General features: G+C 40.6%; 1 protein-coding gene across 4 annotated transcripts in view; it reads left to right on the top strand.

The window, feature by feature from the left end:
• CPVL (carboxypeptidase vitellogenic like) overlaps positions 1-16,284 on the top strand; it is a 127,035-nt gene that overhangs the window by 94,710 nt on the left and 16,041 nt on the right. For all 4 annotated transcript variants that reach the window (XM_072764629.1, XM_025993089.2, XM_072764628.1 and 1 more), the window contains one exon: positions 2,909-3,091. In XM_072764629.1, the coding sequence (XP_072620730.1) occupies positions 2,909-3,091 (183 nt within the window). The remainder of the gene's footprint in view (positions 1-2,908; positions 3,092-16,284) is intronic.

Genomic DNA, 16,284 nt, shown 5'->3' with positions numbered 1-16,284 from the left:
CACCTGGCTTCTTGGCTCACTGTCCCTGGATCCTGAGATCTCTCTCCCACTCACCCAGCCCTAAAGGCTACTGAGATATTCCTGTCAGGGCTGATGAGAGTAAATGTGACATTTAGATAAAAATAAAAGCTCTGGAATTCTTATATTTAATGCTGGCAGCCTTAAATGCCAGCTTTGAAATCACTTCACTTGATCATTAATCTGATCTTTTCTTTTCCTTTTTTTTTTTTTTTTTTGCATTTGACTTATATGCCCTTTAGAAGTTAAAAATGTTTTCCTTGCTTTAAGAAGATTTCCATTTGCCCCCCAAAGTAGGCCTTCTCCACATCACATGCACAAAATTATGCAGTTCGGCCCTCCACTGTCTTGTTCCAGAGAGTTAGTGCTCTTGTTTGTGATGAGTCTTGAATAACAAGGGGCACAGCTCAGGGATGGATTTCATTTCAATTCAGTCCAACAAACGCGTATTCTAATGCTGTACAAATAAGCCTGTTTTGGCTGTAACCTGTGGATTTGCATCTCTGAAAGACAAAAAAAAAATTCAAATTAATTTCAAAATATACTGATGATAGGAAGATAGCTCCAAGAGACACACAGAAAGATGCAAGCTTCATTTAGTGGCCACGGAGTGGAAAACAGCCTGATGCACTTGTGTATTTGGTAGTTAATCAACATCTTTTCATGGAATTCTAGAAGAGGAATTACTTTGTAGATGATTATCTTCGTTAATCAGGCCTTCCTAGAATGGTGGAGTATTTAAGCCGTGTTCACTGGTACAGATCATGTGTAATTGTTTCCATACTGTTGGCAAAACAGCTGTAGGAGTTTTGCATGGGCCATACGTACCCAAGGTCTTTGAGGCAATTTCTTTGTATAAACAATGCAAATTTTCATTGCTATAGTTGAGTTAAGTTTTTTAAAGAGGCTTTAAATCTATGAAGAGCTTTTCCTTTGAGTTTTTGCTTAAGGAGAGCGGAGGTGGTGATGGTGACCCGGTAACATGAAAGACCCGGTGCTCCGGCCGCAGAGGCCCAGGACTCTTTCATCTTAGGCTGAATCCTGGCCCACTGCTGCTCGAGGATTTGGAGTGTGTAAAAGTCCGGGGCTATTTAATTATGGGCAAGCCTTTTAAGAAGCCTACACCAGGAAGACAGAGATGGAAACATATGCAGTAAAACATTTTATATCCAATTTGAGGATTCAACCAAAGGTCTTCACTTGAGCAAAACCAGAACTTCCAAGTAGATCAAAGGTAGCATTGGAGTTGAGGAAAAATTCTTTGCCAGGGATTGAGAGACAAAATACCTTCTGAGAATTAATACCGTGTTAGTTTAGTTGCATAAAAATAACCTAAGAAGAGTGGAAAACAAAGGAGAAAATTACTCAGATTTTGTACCACCTTAATTAACCACTGTATTCATTTTTTAAAAGTTGCATTCCATATCTGTAAATATGTACGCCTATTTTATATATTCATAGTTGTGATGTATATTTGACTTTCAGCTTTCATACTTAACAGTATGTGATAAGTATTTTCCACATTGCAACATGGTTCAATGAAATATTTTAAATGGTTTTGCACTATTCCATAGAATTTCTGTATCCTAGTTTATTTAACCCAGTCACTAATTATGGAACTTTTAGACTGTGTTCCAGTTTTTCATTATAAGACTCAATGAATATATATATATATTATGAATATGATTCTATATGTATGTATGAATGTGGCTATAAATATGGCTATATATATATTTGTATATATATATTTTTTATTTCTTTGACTTATTTTCATAGATTTTTTTCTATGAAAAAACTGGGGTTACTGGGACAGAGTCTCAGCATTTTCAAATCCTTTTGTTGAAAATGGATCACTGTTTTCCTGAAGAGTAGTGCCATTTTACACTTCATCAACACTAGGTATTATCTGAATTCTTTTCAAGCCAGTTGAATATTGTTTTTGGAGAAAAGACAGGAATTGTTTCAGAGTTGTTTCTGCTATAAGATCTACCAACTTAGCAAAAAAAAAAATGTATATATAATATTCTAGGAAGAAAAGGCATTCCTCATTGTTGACAAGTGGCTATCATGTCTAAGAAAAGGAGGCCATAGAAGTGGCATGGCAAACATAGTTGCCTCCAACAAGTCACAAATCTGAGGCACCTGCTTCTATCCATCTGCCTCAAAAAATTATGGTCGCCACTGTAAAATCAGTGTCAGAGGGAGAGAGCGTGCATTAGCAGCTCCTGAGAGAATGCCCAGCTCACCAGCCTGAAAGCCAAGTTAATGAAATGCTGTCTTCGTGCAAATCCAATGGTGTAGTGTTCCTCAGTTCCACGGAAATGTAACCACAGTCCTCTTCTTGTACACAGCTGTACGTCTAAGTGATATCACTGGATAACACAGCACAAATGCTTTTGTAACTGAGAGAAGGCTTTGTGCAGATTCCTGGGAAGGTTCGAACTTTTGGAAGAATAGCAATGGCTGGGGCAGCCCCAGTGGCTCAGCGGTTTAGTGCCGCCTTCAGCCCAGGGCCTGATCCTGGAGACCTGGGATGGAGTCCCACGTCAGGTTCCCTGTGTGGAGCTTGCTTCTCCCTCTGCCTGTGTCTCTGCCTCTCTCTCTCTCTCTCTCTCTCTCTGTCTCTCATGAATACATAAATAAAATCTTAAAAAAAAAAAAAAAGAATTGCAATGGCTGAGCCAAGGCTGGCATTTATTTCAGGTTGTTGGTGTGTGTGGCCAACTGGAAGACAATGACCCCACCCTCCTACTGGGCTGGCCTCTCTGAGCACACTATCAGAAAACCTCACATGACCTTGCCTCTCGTGCACATGCTATCTATACCTAGATGGGTATGCTGGCTTTACCTGTTGAGTCCCGCGTTTGCCCACAACTCGATTTCATTTCAGGTTCTGATCTACAATGGCCAACTAGACATCATTGTGGCAGCTTCCCTGACAGAGCGCTCTCTGATGGCCATGAAGTGGAAAGGGTCCCAGAAATACAAGCAGGCGGAAAGAAAAGTCTGGAAGATCTTTAAATCGGATTCCGAAGTGGCTGGTTACGTGCGGCAAGTGGGTCAGTTCTGTCAGGTACGGAGATACTTTGGGACCTGTAGGTTGTGGGGAAGGGGATGGTGGGGTCGAAACTAAAGCCTGCATCCCAGTAAGGCCTGGCTCGCCCCACGCAGAGTCACACAGCAGCCCAGGCGTGTCTTCTGTAGCCCTCCTTTCCACAGAGCAGTGTCTGAATTCCTTAACGTACATGGTGCGTAACGCAAAACAAGATGAAAGGTGAGATATTGTTCAAGAGACAATACGACAATCAAAAAGATAATACTCAGCCCAAAAAGGCAAATCATTAATGAGAGAATTTGTCCGTTGGGGAACAGAAGGGAGCTTGAACACATGATGTAAGTTAGCTTCAATGTAATCTCTTCTGGCAAATCTGTGCTCTTATTTGGGTCCCACACACGAAGCCCCAGGACCGAATCTGTCCATCTGATGCCCCTCGTGTGACCTTCACTTTAGGAGTCAGACCTTGCTCTGGCCAAGCCTGTCCACTGTGCCTCCCAGTTTATAGGCTTCAGCTCCACAAGGGTCGGCAGGGCTTCATTGGTGACTACATGAGGATTCCACCGTTTACCTCCAGAAAGTTTTTGGAGAGATTAAGAATACTTTTGCTTAGTCAAGAGGAGAAATTTAAATCTTCTGGACCTGATTTTTTTCCTGCAATTTTTTATTTGAGGCAACATTGAAACCTCCGTTCTGTATTAGGTATTTGGAATTACAGCTTTCCAAACGCTCGAGCTTTTCATTAGGCAAATCCATGCTCCAAATAAAAATTAATTTCAGAAGCATACAACCTTAAAAGTACTTTGCTTTGGGAAAGTAAATGAGAGCTCACAAAAATATTCGTAAGGGTCACTGAGTTATGAGATGCATTACTCATTTCTGTTAGAAGGAATGATAGATCGAGCAGGAAGTATGGGTAAGTCTAACGTATAAAGCTCCCCTTCTGTTCCCCCTCCCCACCCATCATTCTCACCATTTAATAACATGTACGAAATTTAAATATCGTGCAACGTTAACTACCTTGGACAAAGGAAACAGTTGAGAGGTGTATTTCTGGGATCAAGTAAAGGGAAACTCTATGTTGGAAAACTCATAACATTAGAGTTTCTAAATGGAGATAAACTATACCAAAGAATTAAAAACTGGTGCCACAGCAAACTAAATGAGTCAGAGCAGAAACAGTTCTGGCAAGATGTGTGTGAGGTCTGTAAGTGAGGCTGACGAAGGACGGAGAGGGGAGTGTCTGTTGACCTGCAGAGAGATCTGGAGAGAAGGCGATGAGCGTGCTTGTCTGCCCTGTGTGCTTCTGTAAACTGGAGCCCAAGCAGTCTTGGGTTGGGTATTGACTTGGGAATCACAATAATTGGTTAACTCTGAAGATTGATTCCAAAACACTGGACAAGTGGAGGCTCTCCATTTGCAGAAGATATTCTGGATTTCATTTTTGGTATTTATTTGTCTGTTTTTAAGTAACACAAGTAATACAAGAATTCAGATATTTTAAATTTGATTTTTATTTGATTTTTTTTAGGATTTTATTTATTTACTCATGAAAGAGACAAAGAGAGACACAGAGACATAAGCAGAGGAGAGAAGCAGACTCCTTGCAGGGAGCCTGATGTGGGACTCAATCCCCGGACCCTGGGTTCATGACATGAGCCAAAGACAGACACTCAACCACTGAGCCACCCAGGTGCCCCAAGCTATACACTTTTTAATGTTTAATGATTATACTCAAGGGTAAAATATAAGGGTAATATAAAATATATATCTGGACTTATTTAATTAGAATTACATAATTTAGAATATTACCACTTTCCAGATAAATGCAAGAACCTTAGATCTTCCTTATCAAGTCTCCTGGTTTTTGTGTTATCATTAAAAAAAAATTCCACATACAGTTTGAACACCACAAAACATTACTTGCATCATGTTACACAGCCAGGGTCACTGTGACTTACCCATAAATTGATCCATTCAGTCCCCCTTAAGCCTCTTTCCCATTTCCATGCTTATGACTGGAATTATTTTTCTTCGCTTAAAAAAAATCCCTTTATTTTTTACTTTAGTAAAGTTGTGCTGGCAACAGTTTCTGTTTTGGTTTGTCTGAAATGTCTTTGTGTTGCCTTTAGTTGAGAACTCCATTTTTCATGGAATTGAAGTTTAGCTAGGCAGTTATGGTCTTTCAGCACATAAAAGATATTATTCTGTTGTTCACTAACTTGCATCACTTCAGAGGTGAGCTGTCCTTTTTACTGCTTGTTCCTTTGAAGATGATTTTTTCCCCCACCTAACTACTGTTAAGATTTTCTCAATTTTTGGTTTTCAGAAGATTTGACTATGTGTACATAGCAGTGATTTTAAATACATATGTATACTATTCTTGGGTTTCTTAAGCTTTTTCTTTTAAGTATTTTATTTATTTATTCATGAGAGACACACAGAGAGAGGCAGAGACACAGGCAGAGGGAGAAGCAGGCTCCTCGCGAGGAACCCGATGTGGGACTGAGTCCCAGGACCCCAAGATCACGACCTGAGCCAAAGGCAGACACTCAACCATTGAGCCACCAGGTGCTCTCTTAAGCTTTTTGAAACTAAGACTTGATGTCTTTTGTCATATTTGCAAAATTCTCAATCATTATCCCTTCAAAAACTACTTGTGCTCTGTTCTCTCTTTCCTCTCAATCTAGGACCTAATTATGCAAATGTTAGACTTTTTCATTTCATCCCATATAGCTTTATTTCTGTTCTTTCTTCTTTCCATTCTTCAGCCTGATATTTTCTTTTTTCTCTTTTAGTTTTCTCTTCTCCCCTACTACTATTCCAAATATGTTGTTTAGCCCATTTATTTTTTAACTGCAGTAATTATTTTTTGTCATTCTGGAATTTCAGTCTTTTTTCTTTTTTATAGATCTCAACTTTTAGATAATTATCTATTCCTCATCATGCTGTTTCTCAAACATATTAATCACATTTACTTTGATATCCATTGCTGATAACTCTTAGATTTGTATTACCCTTTAGCCTGATTCTATTGTGTTTTTTTTTCTTTTTTTTTTTTTTATGGTAACTTGATCCTTTTCTCTGGTATGCCTCAAGTTTTCAATGGAATGTCAGACATTATGCTGGTAAAACTGTAGAGATAATTTGAGCTTTTAGCTGATGATACTTTCTTTTAAAGAGATTTTACTTTGCTTTGTCAAGCAGTTAAATAGGGGTCAAGCACTTGGATCAAGTCTGGAATTGATTATATTTAAATCTGTATTTTAACTGGTCTATTTCCATGGTCCTAAATTGACATTTGTAGTGTTAACTAGGGCCTCTACTCTTAGGCAGGCCATGAACACCAATTTTTGTCTCCCCGCAGCTCTGTTCAGGTTTCCAGCTTTTTCACTATCACGTTAATAAAGATTTTGTAGCCTCTTGGTCCCTGAATCAACTATTGCTTTGATGGGGAAAGAACCACAGAATATCAGAGTCATCTTGTTGCCCTCTCCTTCGCTTTGTAACCATAGCTCCTTGTGCTAAGCAGAATAGTGGTTCCCCAAAGAAGCCCTTCTCCTAATCTCTGGAACCTGTGAATATGTTACGTTTTACAGAAGAAAGAATTAAAACTACACATGGAAATAAGGTTGCTGATCCTCTGACTCAGAGATGGGGAAATTTTTCTGGATTATTCAGTGTCATTACAAAGGTCCTTATAAGTGAATGAGGGGGGAGGCACCTGGCTGGCTTAGTCGGTAGAGCATGCAACTCTTTATCTTGGGGTCATGAGCTTGAGCCCCACATCAGGGGTAGAGCTTACTTAAAAGGAAATGAATGGATGTGGGAGGCTGATGAGTCAGACATTTGAAGATGCTACACTGCTGGCCTTGAAAATAGCAAAAGCAGCCATGAGCCAAGGAATGCAGGTAGCCTCTAGAAGCTAAAAAAGGCAAGGCAGCAGATTATCCTCTAAAACCTTCAGAAGAAACTCTACCAACATCTTGATTTTAGTCCAGTAAGACCATTTCAGACTTCTAACCTCCAAAATTATAGGATAAGAAATGTATATTGTTATAAAGGCACTGAATATGTGGTGATTTGTTACAGCGACAATAGGAAACTAATCCATTCTTCATGTCCTGGCTGTCTTCATAGGTCACCCTGACTTTCAAATGGGCATGTTCTGTATTTTTGTCCAGATTTCCTGGTTTTATTTTTCATTGTTTGTTAGTTAGTTAGTTTGTTTGTTTGTTTTTTAGCAGGGAGATTGAGAGCAACAAGTTTCGTTGCCAAGACAGGAAGTGGCACTTGTTGCTCTGTTCTTTTAAGATGATACCATACATATTTTCAAAGTTACAGTATAGATTCTTCATTTATCTTTAAGTTATATTCTACTGATTCCATTAATAGATGTAATTAATTTTCTTAAAATTCTCTTCCTGTTGACCATTTAAGGTTGTTTTCTTTTGTGGTTGTAGCTGATATATTATTATTAATTTCTAACAAATAGGTGTTTCAATAGTTCTGATCTATGTCAACTTTTTAAAGAGACCTGTCAAAAACCACTCTAAATTTTGTGTGCAAAATAATAAAAGAGAGGATGGAAGGGAAAGTATGCCAATAAAAGACAGGAGTTATAAAGGTGGGCTCATCTATCAATATTTATGTTCAGTAATGATAAAATAGCTTTGCTTCTTGAGCAAACGTGCCAGACATGATTGGTATTTCATGGCTATCATCAGAACATCCTTGCAAATCATACAATATCATTTCTATTTTACCTATGAGGAAAGACTGAAGAAGGTAAACAGTCCTGTATCATCCAATGATAGGATGGGGATTCGAACTTTATTCATTCTGCTTCCATAGCAGTTTTATCAATGTCTCTCATATTACCTCTGATACTTAATTGCCAGTAATATAGGGACTGTCAGCTAAATAGAAGGGAAACACTCAGGGTAAAACTCCTTTAGGTAATTTTTTCATGTGTTTGAAAGATACTTGTTAAGCTTTCTTTGGTGCAATATAAAAGAGATACTTATAAATACTCATGAAGTTCTGAGTTACCTTCAGTAATATATTAGAGCACAGTGCTCTAAAACATAGGGATGAAAATAATACCTACCTGCTGGGGACTAAACTATGTCTCTCCTAATTTATGTGATGAAGCCATCACCTATGATGTGACTATATTTGCAAAGATGACGTATAAGGAAGTAGTTTAAGTTAAATAGGTCATAAGGGCAGGGGTTAGTGTCCTTATAAGAGACACCAGAGAGCTCACTTGCTCTCCCTCTCTCTGCCATGGAAAGATACAACAAGAAGTCAGTTGTCTACAAACCAGAATAGAGCTCACACCAGAAACCAAATTGGCCAGCACTTTGTCTCAGCTCCAGAAATGTAAGAAATAAATGTCTGTTGTTTAGGAACAACAGTGTATGGTATCCTTATAGGATTATTGAGGGAATTCAACAAGTCAGTTAGCATAGAGCAATATCTCATCATGGTAAACGTTATCTCTAATCATGTATAGTAAATTATCCCAAATAATATATAAAAGTATACATAATAAAAGGAAAAGTATAAATAATAAATAGTAATTAAAGGAAAATCATAAATAGTAAAATTATAAATAGTAAAAATTATAAATAGCAAAAGTCAAGATCAGGGAAAATGTTTGAAAATCAACCCTTAGGGAAAGTTTAAATATTAATATTTAGGGACACCTGGGTAACTCAGTGGTTGAGGGTCTGTCTACCTTCAGTTCAGGGTGTGATCCTGGGGTCCTGGAATTGAGTTCTGCATTCAGCTTCCCAAAGGGAGCCTGCTTCTCCCTCTGCCTATGTCTCTGCCTCTCTCTGTGTGTCTCTCATGAATAAATAAATAAAATATTTTTTAAATAAATAAATATTAATATTTAGGCTATTAAGGGCAACATGAATGTTGAGCTGCTAGGGAGCAATGGACATGTCACTTGTCCCCCTGTCTGCTACACTGCTTTGTGATGACAGTCCCACCAAGGCACTCTCAGCATATCCTCCAGATTCCTGATGGCTGTTTCTGCTACCTGTTACCTATATCCCCCAGAGCAGCCTTGTGAGACGCTCCAGCGCCTGGCACTGCACATGTGTCCTGCTTGGCTCAGTGCATAAAATATCTAGTTCAGAGGCCAGGCTGTGGCTGCAGGGTGGCATGTGCTACAGAGGTGGGCAAAGGGATTGGCCGCCACTCAGAAATTGTGACAAATATCACACTAAGCCCACTGACTCTTGTGAATGCAAAACACATTGAGAGATGAAATGGCCCTCCTCCGGCTGCCAAAAAAACGGTAACAAAAGAAGCAAGGCCCACATGTGTTTGTGATAGGGAGTGTTTTACCGCACGGCAAGGGATCTGAATTTTATGGAGGTGATTTTTAAATGTTGGCAGAGCTCCTGCCCGCTTAATGCCTCCGCGTAGGGTTGAGGGTGGCGTGTGGAGATGAGGGGGAATTAAGGAGAGAAAAGAGCCCCGGTGTTAACAAAGGCATTCTCTGTGAGCCTTGGATTGAGAATCCTGTCCAAACATCAAGCGTCTGATAATGAAAAAAACGGGCCTTAGCCATGGACTTACTTTTCAGCCTTAGACACACAAAACAGAAGCATGTGAATGTGTCTGCCAAAAGAGAAACCTCACTCTTTGCCAAACTCTACAGCTCTTAATTTAAAAATCAAAACCAAAGTGGACTTGTCTCCAGATTGTTACCTAAAGTGTCCACTTGAAAGAATGACAGCTGTCCCTGGGGATCAGTAGGGTAAGAGACAGGGAGCCACTTCCCCACATGTTCCCATCAGGCGATGCCTTGGGAAACCCGGAGACAGCCCCAGCCAGCCCATGGAGGGCAGGTGAAGAAGGAGGGCTGCGTGCGGCCTCTTGCTGGTTCTGGCCTAGAAGACAATGTGCCCTTGGCATCTCTGCCTTTCTAAGATTCAGACACTGCCTTATTACAGCATCTGGGGCAGTGGCCTCTTCTCAGCTTGTTCATCTCTAAAGTGCAAGGTTTGGACTGAGTTATCTGTAAGATATCTAAGAAAGATCTGAAATATCTATATTTCATTAATGCTCAGAAGGGCTCAGTTAGCAAGCAATATAGAATAGAATAGTGGCGTGTGTGTGTGTGTGTGTGTGTGTGCATTGACTTAATAGTGGTAGATCAAAGATCTAATCCTCTTCCTCCTTGGCTGGTGAAAACCCAGACCAACACTGTCAGGGCTACCCTGCTGTTCCTTTTACGGTCTTTCTCTTCCCTTATCCAAAAGTCACAGTTACTGTTCATGATCTGTTTTGATGTTGCCACTACTTTTGAAACAGGATATTTTGTTTTTACACCATTGAATTGCTATTTCAACCCCAAGGAAGTTTTGACTCTACATTTAGAAATAAAAAATTTTAGTCAGAATAACACTGATGAATTCCTTTAAGAACATCTTTCTAAAATAAACTTTACGAAGCTAAATTTTCTGAAGAAGGCATGGAAACCATTTCAAATTTTTCCATCTTTATTTCACTGGAAATATTTTATTGAGACTAATTATTTTCCACATTGAAAGAAAAGTTTGAGTCGCTGGTCAGTTTTCATTCTTATCAAATGTTACTGGGCGTAGTTTCTGCTAACATGAGTTTTGCAGAATTTCCAACAAGTCTATTTTTCCTGATTGCAGTTTGAGTCATTGTTATTTTTATTTTATGTTTTCATTATCAGTATCAATTCGGGTTATTTAATAATTACAGGATGGATTATCTCAGCTAGGTAGTATTTTACAGCTGGAACAAATTTTAGATCTCATTTTTCAGGTGGTAAAAGTGAAACCCAGAGGTTAAGTGACTGTCCCGAAGTCTCTTACTCATTTCATGACTGAGCTGAGAGTGGATTCCAGGACTCCTGGCTTCCGGCCCAGTGGTTTTCTGCTTCACTAGGGTGCACACCTCCAGAATGATGCATTGGCAGCTGCATGCTAGTATGGTGAAGACTGGAGCCTGCATACATGTCTGCCATAATTCATGCAGGCCTGAGAAATCTTGTATTTCACATCTAGCTTTAGCTGTGAAGTCACATATGTGCACCCGCTTCCTATAGACAGAGTATCAGGGTTTTTTAAAGGTATATTAGTGCTTAGTGGATGGTAAGGCCAGGTTCATCCTAAGTTAAGAAGTTATGGTTTTATCTCGAACTTCTGATATTAATAAAAGAACAGATGCTGAAGGTAGTTAAAATGAACAGAGGCAACATGATAGGCAGAGCCTCATAGTGGGAGCCTGAAGAGCAGAGCACCAGCAGTGTGCACAGCCTGTGAGTTTCCAAACTGGAGCCCAGAGAATAAGAGCCAGTGGAGAGACTATGAAGGGTCATGGGCCCTCAATGGTAGTCAAGAGATGAGTGCTCCATTGTTGAAGCAGTGGGAGGCAGGCCATTCAAGGGTTTATTTTTTCCCTTCTTTTATTGTAAAATACATAAAACATAAAATTTATCATCTTAACCATTTGTTAAATTTAATTAAATAATTATTTTTAAAAGTAAGCTCCATGTCCAACATAGAGCTAAAACTCAAGATCAAGAGTGGAATGTTCTACTGACTAAGCCAGCCAGGCACCCCTAATCTTAACCATTTTGAAGTGTGTCATCCAGTGGTATTAAATACATTCATGGGATCCCTGGGTGGCTCAGTGGTTCGGCCCGTGCCTTTGGCCCAGGGCGCGATCCTGGAGATCCGGGATCGAATCCCACATCAGGCTCCCGGTGCATGGAGCCTGCTTCTCCCTCCACCTGTGTCTCTGGCTCGTTCTCTCTCTCTCTGTGACTATCATAAATAAATTAAAAAAAAATTTAAAAATTAAAAAAAAAAATACATTCATAATATTGGGGTGCCATCACCACCGTTCATCTTCATGGCTCTTTTCATCTCCTAAACTGAACCTGTATCCATTGAACACTTGCTTCCCACTCCCCTCCCCCACCCCAGTCCCTAGCAGCCGCCATTCTGCTCATTCTACTTTCTATCTCTATGAACTTGACTGCTCTACGTATCTTGTATAAATGGAAGCATACAGTGCTTGTCACCATGGAGGGTGTTTATGCACATTTTCAAAACTGGTCTTTGAGAAGTTTAAAATGGCAGCAATAGGATGAATTCAGCGTGGAGAGAGGTCAGGAAAGGGGATCCTGAGAAATAAGGAGTCCTGTTGGGAGCTTTACTGGAAGGAGGTTCTCCACCTCCTTTCTAAGTCCACCTTCATGATGCTTGATTCTGAGCTCCCGGAATAGAGGTGACGGGAATAAGCTCTGGAATGTCCAAGCTGTGAGGACTGATTACTGTTTGAGAAATGGTTTTTCCGGTGTATCCACACTAACTTAAAAGCTAAATATCCACAGGGAGACCCTGGCATACTGGCATCATACAGTACTCTCCTCCGGCAGTAAGCACCTCCAGCCCCCTAAAGCACAAGCCCTAAGCCATGATTGCACCTTGACCCTGACTGGGCTTTGGCTTGTGGGGCCCCTCAGGCTGGTGGTCTGCCACACTCTCCTCAAGGGTTTCTCCCTGAGTACCCAACAGGAATGAGACCTTCTGCTAAAGGTTATGTACAGAGAAACCAGAGGCAAGGAGCCCCCCACCCTCAAAGATTGACTACTTTGAAGAGTTGTGACGAATGGAAGACAGTCTGGTATCAGGAGAGGAGCCTAGATTCTGGAGCTAGACACACCTGGTGTGAATTTCAGTTTTGCCACTCACTGGCTGTGGGCTCTTCATGGTTCTATAAACTCTGAGCAAGAAGGGTGTCCGGAAGGCCCATGCTGATGACAGCTATACCCATTCTTCAGCATATGTCAACCCTCAGGCCTACCACGCACTATTTATCCACAATGTTATGGAATACTAATAGCTCCACTATAAATTATGTGATTATACTTACTAATTTGTAAATGAGGAAACAGAAGGTTTACCTGAGATACTTGCTTCAGGCTTCAAATAGTAGTTGTATCCAAGACTCAACAACCCAAATCTCGATCTTTCCTCCGCACCATCATGCTTCTAAGTACCTGTGAGGGCAGTGGGGTGGAAAGGAATGGAATACTCTAGTTGGCCAGAGTGGACTACGTGTCTGCCCATGGGGGTGTGTATGTGGTGGTGGTGACAGAGGTGGGGGTGGAGTGGTGGTGGCGGCCAGTATATTCGGCAGCACATCCAGTCCACACAGAAAAGTCTGTCTCCTAAAGGAAAGCAGAGTGCTTACAAGAGGGAGGAGGACAGGGAAGGTATGGTGTGCAGATAGAAAGCAGGAACAACCCCAGCTACCTAACTGTGCTTTTCTAAAACTAACGTTCACTTTGTTTTGTTTCTCTGACTATGCACAACTATAAAATAGAGAAAAAAATAACCTCAGTCTTTTGAGTACAAAGGAAGATCAGGCTGGGATTTGAACATTTCCACGGATAATCCACAGAGGGAATGAGAGAGAGAGCTGGCCACCTGCCCCTCTTGGACTTCTGCTGACATTTTTTTTTTAAAATTTAAACAGTGTAGTGAGCATTCTGCACTATTTCTGAAGGAACTAATGGTTCCAGAAAGGTCTTCCTCAAGTCCTTGGTTGCATTGACAAAATCAGAGTAAGCAAAGAGCAACAAATGTGATTTTTGCATTCGACTAGTTGAGAAGGGGTGAGATGAAGCTAAAACAATATTTAATGCAAGAAAGTAACTGTTAAACAGATTTGAGATGATGATTACCAAATGCAGTTAATTCCCTGGAAAAATGTTTTGGCTTTGTTACAGAGATTATTATGCAGAACCTTCACCTCTCTCCCAGCTCTGTTACTTCCTACAAATAATGATTTCCAATTCATAGCTTCTTTGTCTCTGTTACCCAGATCTGGGGAAGGTTCTCTGTTCATGCATGGGAATCAGACTGTGAGCAGAAAGCCAGAACATAGTGGTCAAATCATCATCATCATCATCATCATCATCATCATCATCATGACTTGCTATCATCAGAAAGCTCCATGATAGTTGCAGGCTGAGTTCTCCAGAAGCAGGCATCCAGGCCAAGTTTGGGGTGCAAGATGTTTATTAGGGATCAACACCAGTGAAGGGAGTGGGGAGGAAGCAGAATTGATGGAAGAGGGAATCAGGAATCAAACTATGGTCTATGCCTGAGAAAGCTTGGCTAACCTGGCAGGGAGCTCTGGAGAGAGTCTTCTTTCATCAGTGTGCCACATTGGGCCTTTAAACCCCCACCTCACTCATTCACCAAATGTGGGCTGCCCCAGAAAGGGCATCATCTTGGAAAAGGCTACTCTCTGCAGCTGAGGCAGCCCCTAGAGCTGCTGACAGCTGGAGGCTGGGCTGCTTGCCCATCCTTGATGGAGGGATCTGATAGTGCATCTCTGTCTACCATCAAGGCCACCCAGGTAATGTAGTTGCGAACTCTCAGGGTTGGCATGGAGAAGGGGATTGCATCAGGGGCTGGTGGTTTGCCCAACACCACATGAGATATTGTTCTTTGTTGGCATGATGTAAGTTTTATCCTAAGCTCTTAGTGTAATTGTGTCTTCTGTCTGCATTAAAAAGATGGCTCCAGCCTTGCTTTTAATTCATATCAAGATTCCAAGATAGGAACAGCAGAATTTTTAGGAAAAAGAATATTTTTCGGAAATATTTATTTTTTAATTGTTTATTAATAGAATAATAGATTACGCTAAAACTCAGTGGCTTAACACAACAACAGTTTATTTCTCATCATTATGTGAGTGGGATAGGCTCAGCTGGGTGGTTCTTCTGACTCACGTGAGGTATACTGAGGCCATCCATGCAGCTGCCTTCAGCTGGGAGTTTGGCAAAAGCTGGAACATGCAAAGTGGCCTTCTCTTCTCCAGGGCCCTCTCCATAGAGCCTCTCACCATGCAGTATCTTGGCCTGGGCCTCACAGCCTGGCAGCCAGTCTCCCAAACTGGGAAGCAAAAGATGTCAGGCCTTCTAAGCCCAGGGTGCAAAAGTCCCAGAATATTATTTCCATTGCATTTTATTGGTCAAAACAAATCACAGAAGAAGGCCAGATTCCTCTTGTTGGGAAGAATGATGAAGAATTTGGGACCATCATTAATCTACTACACTCTCCTAACATAGTATGTTAACCCTTGCAAGTATAGATTCCCAGGCCCCATCTCCAAATATTCTGACTTCATTTGTCAGGGGTAGGACCTGAACATTAGTATATATGTCTGTTTGGGAATTCTAGTGTGCATCTTGTTCGGGGGAAACCTAAATTGTGATGTCTTTTGACCCTCTACTGATGCCAAAATAGCTTCATCTTGTAGGAACCCCACGTGGTTTATTGTTTGGATAAACTTCCATTCTGATCCCTAAAGGCAGCTCTAAATCCTGACCTATTTTACTTCCTTACAGGCCAACCAGAAACTTGAGAATGTAGTTTCACTCTTAACAAACCAGCCATTGATCTGAAATATCACTTTTAGAAAAGTGTTCTCTCGTCAATAGTATCTACTGGCGGGGCTCTGATTCTCTGGAATCCTCAGCCAAAACCTTAAGCTAAATTTTAAACCTCAGTCCCTGCTGTGCATTGTAGGTTTACAAATGGTCTTTGTTTTCTCAAAACACTGATAGACCACTGGTAGTTTAGACTCATAGAAAAACTCCGTTATTTATTCAAAAGATTAGCTTCCTTTTCCCAGCAGACTTCCGTGCTGTACTGAAGTGATGTGGTCGTCCTGTGCAGTCCTTAGATAGTGGTGTGTCTTATGCTACTCTTCAGAAATGACACAACTAGATCAAGCAGGGTCTGCTGTAAACATCATCTGGATCCATTCTTAGCAAAGATGGTATCCACCAGGCACCTTGAATTTGTTTCTGGATATTAATCAGCTGCTAAAACACTATGATGGATTGATAAAATTAATGTCCTATCAAAGCAAAAAGAAAATGCAATGATTTCGGGTTCTTAACCCAGGGCAAGGGTCTGTGACTAGTATTCAAGGGGTCAGGGAACTTAGAAGGGGAAAAAAATGCATTTTATTTTCACTGACCTCAAATAGCTTTTCCTTCCATTATGAATTATGAAATTTAGCATTTCCTCCCATTATGAATGTAGGCAACAAACCACAGTGGCCTTAGCAATACCTTTGACTCTGTCACCAACAGAAAGCAGAAATACTTTCATATCAAATACAAATGC

Source organism: Vulpes vulpes, chromosome 7 (genome assembly GCF_048418805.1).
Source record: "Vulpes vulpes isolate BD-2025 chromosome 7, VulVul3, whole genome shotgun sequence".
NCBI classification, from domain to species: Eukaryota; Metazoa; Chordata; class Mammalia; order Carnivora; family Canidae; genus Vulpes; species Vulpes vulpes.
This window is presented reverse-complemented; position numbering and strand designations above follow the sequence as displayed.